This window comes from Camelus dromedarius, chromosome 17, assembly GCF_036321535.1.
Source record: "Camelus dromedarius isolate mCamDro1 chromosome 17, mCamDro1.pat, whole genome shotgun sequence".
Classification (NCBI taxonomy): Eukaryota; Metazoa; Chordata; class Mammalia; order Artiodactyla; family Camelidae; genus Camelus; species Camelus dromedarius.
In genome coordinates this window covers 3,253,266-3,266,961 of record NC_087452.1, presented here as the reverse complement: position 1 = coordinate 3,266,961, position 13,696 = coordinate 3,253,266, and the positions used below count along the sequence as shown (strand labels likewise).

At 48.3% G+C, this 13,696-nt stretch overlaps 1 protein-coding gene across 1 annotated transcript in view; it reads right to left on the bottom strand.

Moving 5' to 3' along the window:
• C17H3orf20 (chromosome 17 C3orf20 homolog) overlaps positions 1-13,696 on the bottom strand; it is a 66,133-nt gene that overhangs the window by 4,976 nt on the left and 47,461 nt on the right. The window contains exons 13-15 of the mRNA XM_064496207.1: positions 6,868-7,171; positions 4,848-4,955; positions 3,667-3,809 (exon numbers count right to left, since the gene is read on the bottom strand). Coding sequence (XP_064352277.1) covers positions 3,667-3,809; positions 4,848-4,955; positions 6,868-7,171 — 555 coding nt within the window. The remainder of the gene's footprint in view (positions 1-3,666; positions 3,810-4,847; positions 4,956-6,867; positions 7,172-13,696) is intronic.

The following is a 13,696-nucleotide window of genomic DNA, read 5'->3' as shown; positions in this document are numbered from 1 at the left end:
AAGCTAGTGGCCGGGGAAAGAATGGGACCTGGTGCTACCAGAGCAGAGAGGGTGGGCTTCGGACAAAGTAGCCCATGCCCTGGAAGCTCGCCAGCCAGGGAAAAACGCCCCTTTCCTCCTTGTCGGCTGCAAGCACCCACAGAGCACCTCCGTCCCCTCTTCAAAGTGGTTTTTAAAAGCGCGTAACATAAAACTGACCATCTTAACCACTTAAAGTGTACAGTTCAGTAGTGTTTCACATGTTCACATTGTTGGGCAACAGGTCTCTAGAATTTTTCTCATCCTGCAAAACTGAAACTCTGTCCCCCTTTAGCAACCACCATCCTACTTTCTGTCTCTGTGCATCTGACTCCTCCGGGGACCTCGCGTAAGTGGGATCACACAGTGTCTGTCCTTTTGTGACTGGCTCATTTCACTGAGCACCATGTCCTCCAGGTTCACCCTGCTGCGGCAGGTGTCAGAACATCCTTCCTTTTTAAGGCTGAATAATATGCCACCGTGTGCAGAGACCACATTTTCTTTATCCGTTCTTCTGTCAATGGACACAAGAACTGCTTCCACTTCCTGGGTACTGGGGATAGTGATGCTATGAACATGGGTATGTGGACATTTCTTTGAGACCCTTTCAGTTGTTTTAGGGATGCACCCAGAAGCAGAATTGTTGAATCGTACAGTGATTCTAAGTTTAGTTCTTTAGGAACCCCCATACTGCTTTCCACGTGGCTGCACCCTTCAGCAGTGCATAAGGGTCCAATTTCTCCCGATCCTCACCAACACCAGTCAGTCTATTTCTGTTTCTAACAGCAGGCACCCTGATGGGCGTGAGCCGGTTCCTCACTGTGCTTCTGACGTGCATTTCTCTAACGCTCGGTGCCCCTCACTCCTCACATCCCGGGTCTTTGGATCAGCGAGGGTGGAGCAGGTCCAGGTCTTGTCCACCTCCAAACCCCCAGGGCTGAGCATGAGGCTGGATGTGAAGCAGTTGCTCAGAAACTGAAGGAACAGCATAACTTTAGGCTGCAAAAGGGCGGCCTCTGGAGAGAGGAGCCTCCCATCACTGGGGGTGTGGCATGGGGCGGCTGGACGATCATGGCAGCCAGCTGTCAGCAGACACTCTGTCTACCAGCCCTTCCTTATTTTGGCCCCAGTCTGCCTCCCTGGGACAAAATCAGCCCTCGGTCATCATTTGGCGAGCACTTCCCCAGGGCCTCCGACATGCTGGGCCCTGGGCAGGAGTGGAGGACAGGAAGAGAAGGGAAGTGTGGGGTCAAGGGCATGTGGGGCAGGACACCCATCCCTTTGCTGGCTAAACACACATGGAGACCTGCAGCCCCTTTCCCACCCACTGCCTGGGACTCAGGGCAGGGCTGTCCCCAGGCGGCCCCACAGCCTCTCCCCGGTTGTCCTTGGGCTGGTGTGTCCCCACCCTCCCTCTCTGTTTGTCACAACCCATCTACTTGCTAGTTGGGACCCCTCCCCAACCTCAGTGGGGGCTCCAGGGCTCCTGGGCAGCCAAGAACCTCCTTGGGCTGGAGAGGGCCGGCTCCTCTTCCTGCTCCCAGGCTCTTGCTATGACGGCCCTGTGGACCCCGAGCCCACACTCGTAGGAGGAGAGAGAAAACTGAAGCACCCCTAGCCCTGGGGTCTGGCTCCCAGCCCTGCCCACCCCCTGCATCTCCTCTGAGACCTGTCACCTCTCCCTCTCTGGGCACAGCTGATCAGCGAGTCTTCACATACTCGTCCAAGTTGCACATTTAGGGAAAAAGTGGATGGGCTAAGCACAGAGGTCTCCCCTCCAGGCTGCCACCAATCGTCACTCACTGGATGCAGCCCCATGGGCGGCCAGCTGAGTCACACCTGTCCATCCCGTCCATAAAGACATCAGAGGGGTTTCACCCAGAGCCTTCTTGGAATCCAGATATTCTAGGCTGATAGCACGTCTCACACGACTGGTCTGGTTACCCTGCTGGCGGAGGAACTGGGTGGGAGGGTGGTTTGGAAACATGTCCACGAAGTCTTGGACACTCCTCTCCTGCACCAGGAAGTAGGGTCTTATGCCCCTCTCTCGAACGTGGGCTGGCCCTGGGGACTCCCATAAGTGGAGGTGACGCTACATGACTTTAGAGGCCACGTCATAAAAGGCAATGCAGCTCCCACCTGGCTGTCTCTTGGGACACGTGCTCTTGGAACCCAGCCGCCACCTGGAGACTCCGGGCGAGAACCACCCGGCTGAGCCCAGCCAGCCCCCAACTGTTGGCTCTCAGAGGCAGTAACAAACAATTGTGTGGCTTTACACTGCGAACCTCGTTTCAGTTACAGGTAGTAGGAATGGCTGTTATGGAAACGTTTTCTCATAGAGATTCCATTCCCTTTTTCCCTAAGTGCTTTCAAACTGTCCACCTGATAGGCCATTTCAGAAGTAGGAGGAGTCCAGCTGCTTTATAGTTTTAGGGATCTGCCCCTTTCCACGTTCAAGAACCAAGGTCATCTGTGTGCATGTGCTTCTCTTATTCTTTCCCCATCGTTCCTCAACACTTGTTGTAAGTGTACCATTGAGTCCTTTCCGAAGCCCTGAATATGACAAATTAGGAGCCTGGAGGTCATTTTAGTGATACCAACAGCAGCACTGACAACCGCAGTTTGTAACCTCTCGGGAGGTGTCAGTGAGACACAGTAGTTCACACGTATGATCGCCTCGTCCTCACAACCCAGTACAGCGAACACTAAGCTCATGCTCACTTTACAGGCACAGATACTGAGGCACAGAGAGGGTAAGTGGTCTGCCCGGGTCACACAGCTCAAGGTGGCCCGACTCCTCCTTCCTGCCCCCTCATCTATCTCAGGCATAGGCCGCCCTTTTCCATTAAAGGCCATCCTTTGAGGACAGAAGCCAAATAAGAGCTACCAAGAAAGAGTTTCTGAAAATGCCATCACTGTCCTTCCTTGGCACCTTCCAGCTGCTTCAGCTCATCCTCATTTCGGGCCCTCCTGACGCATCTTCTCCCTCTGTCTTTGGTTATTTCTTACTTACACCTGAGCAGCCCCACTGCTCTGTCTTCCCTTCTCCCTGGCATTGCTGATGCGCTTCAAGGACCTCCAAGCCCTCCCCAACTTTGAGTCTTGGCTGGGGATGGGGGTGCTCTGACCCTGCTCTCTGTGCCATCGGCATCTGCCCTTCTTAACGTCCACAGGCTCCTCTGACTCCTGCCTTCTCCATTCGGCATTCTGGAATGCGGGGGCCACGGCGTGACCTCCATGCCCCAGGAGTGGATTTCCCCCAACTCTCTATAGGGTCAGGCAGACACTCTGACAAAAGGCCAACTCAGTGCCCTGGGGTGACACTGGTGCCAGCACTCCTAGAAAACTGAGGGCCTGGTGGGAGCAGAGGGCTGCCCAGACTCAGTGCAGTGGGGGCACAATCACAGGCGAGTCCCCGCCTGCAGGCAAGGCCTGCCCAGGCACCCCAGAACCCACCTCTGTTCCCCAGTACAGCCATCAGCAGCACCATGAACCCCGCGCTCCTTCCCTCGCCCAGGCTTTGTGCTTCTCGAGAGATCCACCTTTGCTGATTTCACTAGCCGGGGCCCAGGCCCTCCCACAGCACCAGCCCCTCCCTCGCTCCCTTCCACCCTGCCCACCCCTCACCTGACTTGTGTCCTGCTTTACCTAAACTTGTAGTTCTCTGGCAGGAAGTAGCCCATCTTGCAGTCCTGTTGAGCCTGGAAGATCTGTTTCAGCAGATTCCGCCTGCTGACGCCATATCCATTCAGAACGCAGCCCCCAAAGAGGAGCTTGCCCCCAGCGAACATCTGTTGCACACAGAAGGGAAAAAGCGGGGCCTCAGCGCACCAGCACCACGTCTCCAGGCCGTGCCGCGGGCGCTCGGAGCTTGTCCCGAAGCCCAAGCCTTTCTTTGCTGGTTCTGGGGAAGGGCGTTGCCCTCCCGGAGTCCCCCAGTGGGGAGTGACTGGGTCTGTCCCCAGTCCAGGCCTCCAAGTCAGAGGACAGTCCCACCATCCCAGCCTTTGCTCCCTGCAGGCCAGACCAGCTGACACGTCCCTCCCCAGAGCCCTGGTGCTGGAGGAGTGCCTGCCTGCTCAGAGGCCCCAGCCCGCGCTGCCTCTAGCCCGCTTATCCATGTGCACCAATGAGCTGGTCCCCTGGAGGGCAGGAATCTTGTCCCACTGCTCTCTGAACCCCACCCTCTACACGTCAGTCTCAAAAGAGAGGCCTGTCCAGAGATTTCTGTGCAAGGATATCCATTAGTGTTATCTGTTATGGCCCAAACCAAAAAGGAAATAACAAACATGCAACAAAAGGAACACAGGTAAAGAAATCAAATGATTCTTATGCTGCGGTTAAAAATCCTAATTAACAAGCAGGACCTCAAAGTCAGAAGAAAAGCCTAGACAAGCCAGACACAGGGGTGCGGCCCAGGGCTCCCAACAACGCTGGCCAAGCAGGCGCCTGGCGCGGGAGCAATGAGGCTGTCTGGGCTATGTGATGAAGTGATTGTTTTCTAAATTGCATTTTTCAAAATTTCTACAATGAATATATATGTTTTTACATACCCTATTTTTAGTAAAAAGTTACTTAAAAACCAACGGATGAAGAGAATTTGGTTCTCCGGGCTAAGCATCACCTGTCCCTCTGTCTCCTGGGATGGGGGACACATGGGGTCAGTCTGGGGACAGGAGGCCAGGCTTTATGCACTGGATGACTCCGGTCAGTCCTGCTCTCTGAGCCTCAGCCTGGATTGGGGAGGGTCCCACGGCCTGCTCCCGGCCCCCCACACCTAGAGACTGGGGTGGCTGGAGTAGGGGGCGGGGCCCCCAGGCCCCACTCACCAGAACCATCCCCTGCGTCACCCCATACTTCTTCACCATCAAGGGCGGGTCCCTCTGCAGGGGGCTGTCCAGGTCATACCGCAGCAGGCGGTAGGGGTCATGCCGGCACTGCCGGAAGAGAAAGGCGTGCCCATCACCTCCGGGCCAGGGGTACACTCAGACTCCCACGTGCTCAGCCAGGCCAGGCTCCCCCTGAGTCCTGGAGTCCTGCCCAACACCCCTCCCACCTCCTGCCCAGCGGCCCTTCAGCCCCTGCGTGCACCACTCCTTGGCTGTCCCTAGAGGACGTCCTGGATCCATTCAGGGCCCCCTACTGGTAAAGGCCATCACGGAGATGGCTGCCCCCACCACGTGACATCCACTAGCCCAGCTTCCGGGGTCTGCAGGGCTTGCTCATTCCCTTTGCCTGGGAGAAGCCCTGCAGAGACGTAAAGGTGTACGTGTTCCTGGGGCACCCGTTTCCAGGATTCCTCCACCCTCAACCCCACACTGGCTGCCCCTCTGGACATCTCCCAGGCATTCAACCCAGTGCCAGCACCTGAATCGAGCCTACATCTCAAGGTGGGGCCTGGCCAATCCAGACTACAGTGGGCGCTTCCCCTCCCTTTTCTGGATGCTGCAGGTCCATTAATGTGGCTAACGTGTAGCGTGACATTTCCTGGTTTTATCCATCTTTTATTCCAGATGCCCCAGCTGTCTTCCCTGAACTTACAGTTTAAAATGTGAAACACAGAGCTGCACCTGGGGTTTCACCTGTCAGTCCCTGTGGGATGCGCCGCAGTCCGGCCTGTCCCCCGCCCTCCTCAAACCCCACTGCTCACTGCCCCAGCCCTTCAACCACCTCGGGTCAGGCCCTGCCGCCCGCAAGCTGCCTGTGGCCAGGCCAGGCCCTGTGCCTTCCTGTGCGCACAGACAATTATTAGTGAGCAATTAATAGCCCAGAGAGAAACTAAAGTCAACTCTAACTTCCCATGTGGGCAGGGAGTGCATCTGTACACCGGTGGGTGCAGAGCAGTGCTCGATAAATGCTCACGGACTCTAACTAAGTTGGAACTGGCTCCAGAACATACATGTGGCTTTGACGTATGAGACTTGTAAAAAGCCTTCTGGTGTCTGATCAGAAGGGTTCCAATGCCAAGCTCCAGGCACTGCTGGAGTGCAGGCCCGAGGGTGGACGCTCGAGGATCAGACTGGAAGGGGCATCCCCAGGGCAGACAAGGGAACTTAGAACTCAGGGCTACAGCCAAAGGGAGACAGGGCAAAGGCAATGGCCTGGAGAGGGCACAGGGCGAAGAGGATCTAAGGAAGCCGGCAGTGGACATGAAGCTCTCCTGCTCATGGGGCACCCTCTGCTCCACCTGGTCTGGAGACGGGCCACCGCGTGAGATGTGCTAGCTGACGCAGAGTGACCATGAGGCTCAGAGCAACACTGTAGCAAGGAGGTGGGGGTGGGTACACACAGCCCTGACTGACAGACCTCTGGGACTTGAACCACAGAGAGCCGCTGCCTCTGCTGGGACCACTCACCCACCTGCCAAAACCCTCTCACCCTGGGAGACCCTGGCTGACCCTCAGGGGGGGCCAGCCCCATTCCCGGGCTCCTACACACTCAGGCCTGTCCTCTAAGCCCCCTGTCGGGGCTGATATCAGTGTGGCCCCCGAGCCTGGCACAGGACCTAGACACAGGACCCGGCCAAACACTGCTGAGCCCCAGGGCCCAGTGGTGAGCGTGTCTCTTCTAAATACTCCAGGACATGACCACACACTGCAGCGAGTGCTCTGGAAGAAAACTGCAGCCCCCTGACCTGTCTCAAGGTGAGGAAAGGCCCCCACCTCGAGTGGTGACATCCATCCAGGGACAGGAGGGGAGTGGGAGAGAGAGAAGAGGGTTGTGGACGGTTGGGAGTGTGTGTGCAGAAGACCAGGAGAAAAGGAAGTGAAAGAGGGCCCGTGTCCTCTCAGCTAGTCCCGGCCCCGCCAGGTCTCCCCCGCCTGCCCCCTGGGCCAGCCCGGGACCAACCTGGATGCAGGGCGAGGCGCGGCCCTGCTGCCGGTGGTTGTAGAGCGTGTCCAGCAGCCACTGCAGCTGCCCTGAACTGGAGGGGTTCTGGCCCGACACTATCCCGAACACCAGCACCTGGCTGGGGTCACGGGGCGCCGACAGGAAGCGCTCCAGCTCCACGTCGGACACCTGGGGCGCCCTCACCATGCACCTGCAGCCTGCCCGGACGTCCTCCTTGCGAATGAGCTTCCGCAGCACCAGTGGGCAGTCTGAGGGCGAGGCTGCCCACCTGGTGGGGCTGCGCATCTCTGCGGCCTTCCCTCTGCGAGGAGGAACCAGAGGGTGGCGCTCAGTGGGAGGGGCACGGACCCCTGCCCCCAGGCCCTGCTCCAGGTGGACAAGGCCCCGCCACCATGGGGTCAGAGTCCAGCTGCAGGCAGTTCTAGCCTGGCCTCTGCCACCAACATGCAGTGCCACCTTGGATGGGTCCTCTAACCTCTCTGTGCCTGTTTTCTCACATGCAAAATGGGATCAGCATGGGAAGCATTCATTCATCCAACAAAAATTTGGTGTTGTCCCGAATGCCTATCTTTCTCTCACACCCCATGCCCATCTGATCCAACAGCAAGCCTGTCCGCTCTGCATTCAAGACAAACCTGGAACCCGGCCACTCCTCCTGCCCCCCTCCTAGTACCATGGTCCAGGCCTTGGTCATTTCTTGCCTGGATGCCCACAAAGCTCACCTTGTCACCTTCTCAAGTGAGACCTTCTCTGACACAACAAGCTTCCCCCTTGTCCCCAGTTCTCTCCCTTAGCATCGCTCACTATCTAACATACTGCATGTTTTCCCTCTTTATTTTGGTTATTGTACTTCTCCATCCCAACAGAACATAAGTGCCACGAGTCCATGAGTTTGGAGTGTTCTCTTCAGTGGAATAATAGTAAAGAGGCAATAGATATTCAACAAATAGTCAAGCCAATACTTAGCAGGGACCTACCACGTGCCAGAGCCACGCAGGGCGGCTGCAGGCTGCGAGGGGCTCTGTGTTTGGGTGGGGACAAGCACCACCCAAACAGGAGGCGCTGCTGGGGCCCTGCTCTGACTGCCGCTGCCGCGCACCCCGGCGGGCGTTTTGCAGCGCCCACAGCCCTTGGCAGGGACACCGTCTTGGTTTATTTTGTGATAATCCGGAGCAGAAAACAGAAGGCTCCTACCAGGTGAAGGGGTTGCCCAAGTTCACACAGCAATTAAGTGGTTAAGGGCTAGGATCAGAAACTGGATCGCCCTAAAACAAGGGCAATGCAAGGAATTTACTGCTCATAGTTACTCAGAGGCTCTTTGATACTAAGAAATACTTGCTAAATACACTTAAGAATTATATTCTTTTTCAAGAACCTGAACATCTGGGCCAGGGGCAGTTTGGACCTATTAATCACAACTTATACCAAGATAAGTCTAAAGTAGATGAAAGATTTAAATGTGGGAAATTAAGCCATAAAAATTCTAGTAGAAAATATGGGAAAATTATTTACAATTTTGGAGGAGGGAAGGCCTTTCACAATTATGACTTAAAAGTCCAGAAATCATGATAGAAAAAGCCTGATAAGAGCACTCACCCTGGGAGACACAGAGGTAATCTGCAAAGACTGGAAGAATACACGTATTTTTTGGCTCCATGTCCAGGTAGTTAAGAAAGTCTCCATCAAATTTCACTAACTGATCATTTAGCTAAGCAGAGACTTCAGTGACCACATGTGACAAAGAATACAGTCTTCACAAAAGTAGTTGAGAAAGGTCACTAAATAAACAAACAATTACAAACTACAGGAAAGAACAACAAACCCTAGAGAGAGGGGAGTATTTGATTTCTAGAGTTACTACATTATAATATTCAAAACATTCAGTTTTCAACAAAAAATTACGAGGCATAAAAATAAACAAGGGAGTATGGTTCATTCACAGGAAAAAAGAAATGAAGAAAAACTGTCCCTGAGGAAATCCAGATATTGGGTTTACTGGACAGAGATTTAAAATCCACTGTCTTAATTATGCTCAAAGTGCTAAAGGAAACTATGGACAAAAAAGCTAAAGGAAACCAGGAGAACAATGTCCTACCAAATAGAGAATATCAATAAAGAGATAGAAATTATAAAAAGTAACGTATCAGAAATTTGAGCTGAAAAGTACAATAAATGAAATAAAAATTCAGAAGCAAATCTGAACAGGCAGAAGAAAGAATCAGCAAACTTAAAGATAGTCCAGCTGAGATTATCCAACCTGAGCAGCAGAAAGAAAATAGAATTGAAAAAAAATTAGTAGAGCCTAAGATATCTGTGGGACATCATCAGGAATACTAACATACATATATGGGAGTTCCAGAAGGACAAGAAAGAAAGGAGCAGAAAGAATTGCCAAAAGCTCTCCAAATCTGAGTTTTCTCCAAGAAGCTCAGTAAGTTCCAAGCAGGAAAAATTCAAGGAGATCCACACTGAGATGCATTATAATAAATTGTTGAAAGTCAAAGACAAAGAGAGAATCTTGAAAGCAGCAAGAGAAAAGTGACTTATCATCTACAGTGGGTCCTCAATAAGATTAACAGCCAATTTCTCATCAAAAATCATGGTGGCCAGAAGGCAATGGGATGACATATTTAAAATGCAGAAAGAAAAAAAAAATATTAACCAAGAATTCTATCTTGAGCAAACTTAGCCTTCAAAAATGAAAGAGAATTCAAGAATTTCTCAGATTAAAAAAAAAAAAAGCTAAGGAAGTTTGTCACTAGTAGGCCTCCACATGAAATGTTAGAGTCTTTTAGACTGAAGTGGAAGAATACTAGACAGTAACTTGAAACTATATGAGGAAATAAAGAACACTGGTAAAAGTAAGTAAAGACAAAACCAGTATTGTTATATTTTCAGTTTGTAACTCCTTTGTTTTTTCCTATATGATTTTAAAATACAAACATACAAAACAATAATTACCAATCTATGTTCACTGGGCACACAATGCACAAAGATGTAATTTGTGACAACAACAACGTGGTGGGAAATGGAGTTGGGAGACAGATTTTGTATACTATTGAAACTAAGTTGGTATTAATTCAAACTACATTGTTCCTGTAATTCCCCAGAGGAACTAAGAAAATACCTTAAAAATATATAGAAAAGTAAATGACAAGGGAATCAAAACCATACACATTAGTCACGGTTCTCTACAGAAACAGAATCAACAGGAGATATATATAAAAGGGAATTTATTTTAGGAATTGGTTCACATGGTTATGGAGACCAAGAGGTCATACCATTCGCTGTCTGCAAGCTGGAGAACTTGCAGGAAAGCTAGTGGTATAATCCAATCTGAGTCTGAAGACCCCAAAATCAGAGGTAATTCCCAGTCCCAGGACAAAAAAGGCCTAAGAACCACGTGGCTGCTGTGTAGGTCCTGGAGTCCAAAGGCCCAAGAACCAGGAGCTCTGGTGTCTGAAGGCAGGAAAAGATGGACTTTCCAGCTCAAGAAGAGAGAGGAGGAATTTGCCTTTCCTTTGCTTTTTCGTTTCATTCAGACCCTCAGTGGACTGGATGATGCCCCTCCACATTGGTGAGAATGGGTCTCTTTACTCAGTGTACTGAATCCAATGCTAATCTCTCCCAGAAACAGTGTTTTACCCTCAGCCAGTTGACACATAAAATTAACCATCACACTATACACTAAAAGAGAGAGAGAGAGATGAAAAGTCAACAATGGAGGAACTGAGGAACAACAACAACAACAACAACAACAACAACAACAACAACAACCAAGATTTACAGAAAACCAATAAAAGAGATGGAGAGAATGGGGTGGGGGGAATGACCCAACTATATGCTCTCTATAGGAGGCTCATTTTAGGTACAAAGACTAAACTAGGTTGCAAGTGAAAGGATGGAAAACTGCAAGCCAATAATAACCGACAATGAGCAGGGGTGGCTAAACTAATGTAAGACAAGAGTAGACTTTAAGTCAAAATTATTTCAGGAGAAAAATTAGACCTTATATATAGAAAAAAGGGTCACTGTCTCTAGAAATATAACCATTATGAGCATATATGCATACAACAATAGAGCTTCTAAATATATGAAGCACAAACCAACAGAACTGAAGGGAGAAACAGAAAATTCTACGATAACAGTTGGAGATTTCAACACCATGCTTTCAAGAACAGAACAACTAGACGAAAGACAAACAAGGAGACAGATAATTTGAAGAACATTACAAGCCAACGAGATCTAAGAGACATATATAGATCATGTAACCCAACTACAGCAGAATATACATTCTTCTCAAGTGCACACGGAACATTCTTCAGGATACACCACATAATCACCTATGAGAAAGTCTCAATCAATCAAAAAAGAATGAAATCATACAAAATACCTATCCAACAACAATGGAATAAAATTAGAAATTAGTAACACAAGGAAATTTGGAAAATTCATAAATATGTAGAAATTCAGCAACACATTCTTAAACAGCCAATGGATCAAAGACGGAATCACAAGGGAAACTTTGACACTAATTAAAACAAAACAAAACAAAACAAAACATACCCAAACTTACGGGCTACATTGAGAGCGGTACTCAGAGGAAGATGTGTAGAACTGAAGAAGAAAGATTCTAACCAATCTGACTTTACACTAGAAAAACAACAGCAAACAAAACCCAAAGATACCAGAAGGAAGGAAATAATAATGACTGAAGTCAAGATAAAGAAAATAGAGAATAGAAAAGCAATATAGAGAAACAACTAAAAAACATTGGAAAAAGATTAACAACATTAATCTTCAGCTAGACTGACTAAGAAAAAAGAAAGAAGACTCAAAGTACTAAAATCAAAAATGAAAGTGGGACAATACTACTGATCTTACAGAACTAGAAAGGATTTTAAGAGCGTTTTGTGAACTGTACATCGGCAAACTAGATGCCCTAAATGAAATGGACAAATAGAAACACGCAAGCTAGCAAAACTGACTCAAGAAGAAATACAAAATCTGAATAAGCCTCTAACAAGTAAAAATACTTAGGAATAAATGTACCAAGAAAGTGAAAGGCTCATGCAGTGAATGCTATAAAACACTATAGAAAGAAAATTTTAAAGACCTGAATAAATGGGAGACATGTGCTTGTATTGAGAGACCACTGTTACGACAGCAATCCTACCCAAAGTGATCTATAGACTTGGCACATTTCCCATTAAAATTCTAACAGCCTTTTTTTTGCATAAGGGGAAAAGCCAATCCTCAAATTCACATGGAATTGTAAGGGGCCATGAATAGTCAAAACTACCTTGGCAAAGAAGTACAAAGTTGTGGAGGACTCAAACTTCCCGATTTCAGAACTTACTATAGTGCTACAGTCATCAGCGCGCTGTAGTACTGGCATGGAGACAAACATACAGGCCACTGGAGTAGAATGGAAAGCCCAGAAATAAATCCTCCCGTATATGGTCAAATGGTTTGTGACAAGGGTGTCAAGACCATTTAATGGGAAAGGGCAGTCTTTTCAACAAATAGTGCTGGGAACACCGGGATCCATGTGCAAAATAATGAGGTTGGCTCCTAATCTAACACTGTATACAAAAGTTAATTTCAAATGGATCAAGGACTTTAAATGTAAAACATAAAATACAACTTTTAGAAGAAAACATTGCAGAAAAGCTTTACAACATTGGATTCATCAATGGTTTCATGGATAAGACACCAAAGGCAAGGAAACAAAGGTAAAAACAGACAACTTATACTTCATAAAAGTAAAACTTATGTGCATCAAATGTGCAGGTACTACCCACAGAGTAAAAAGGCAACTCACAGAATGGGAGAAAATACTTGCAAATAATATCTGATTGCAAATAATATATGACATTAATAAATAATATATGAGATTAATATTCAAAACATATAGATAACTTTTAAAACTCAAAAAAATTACAAACAACCCAACCGAAAACTGGGAAAAGGACTTGAATAGAAACTCCTCAAAAGAAGATATGCAAATGGACAATAAGCACATGAAAAACTGTTCAGCATCACTAATCATCAGGCAGATGGAAATCAAGCCCACAGTGAGACGCCCCCTCACATCCATTTGGATGGCTGCTATCAAAAAACCCAGGAAACTGGAATGCTTGCCCTGTTGGTGGGACTGTGAAACAGTACAGCCACTGTGGAAAACTGTATGGTGGTTCCTCAAAAAATTTTAAAAAATTAGCATACAATCCAGCAAATCCATTATGGGTATATACCCAAAAGAACTAAAAGTGGGTCTTGAAGAGATATTGTACACATGTTCATAGCAGCACCATTTACAATAGCTAAAACGTGGAAGTAACCCAAGTGCTATTGGCAGATGAACGGATAAGCAAAATGTGGTTATACACACAATGGAATATTATTCAGCCCTTAAAAGAAAGGAACTTCTGCTGTATGCTGCGACATGAATGAACCTTGAGGACATTATATGAAATAAACCACAGAAAGTCACAGAAAGACAAATACTGTATGATTCCACTTATGTGAGGTACTTAGAGTAGACAAAATCATAAAGACAGAAAGTAGAATGGCGTTGCCAGGGGTTGGGGGAGGGTGTCAGTGTTTAATGGATACAGACTGACAGTTTTACAAGATGAAAAGAGTAATGGAGATGGATGGTGGTGATGGTTGCACAACATTATGAATGCATTTAATATCACTAAAATGTACACTTAAAATGATTAGGATAATAAACATTATATTATGTGCACTTTACCACAATTATAAAATTGAAAAAGAAATGAATAGATGCTCAACTTCACTTATAACAAGATAAATACAA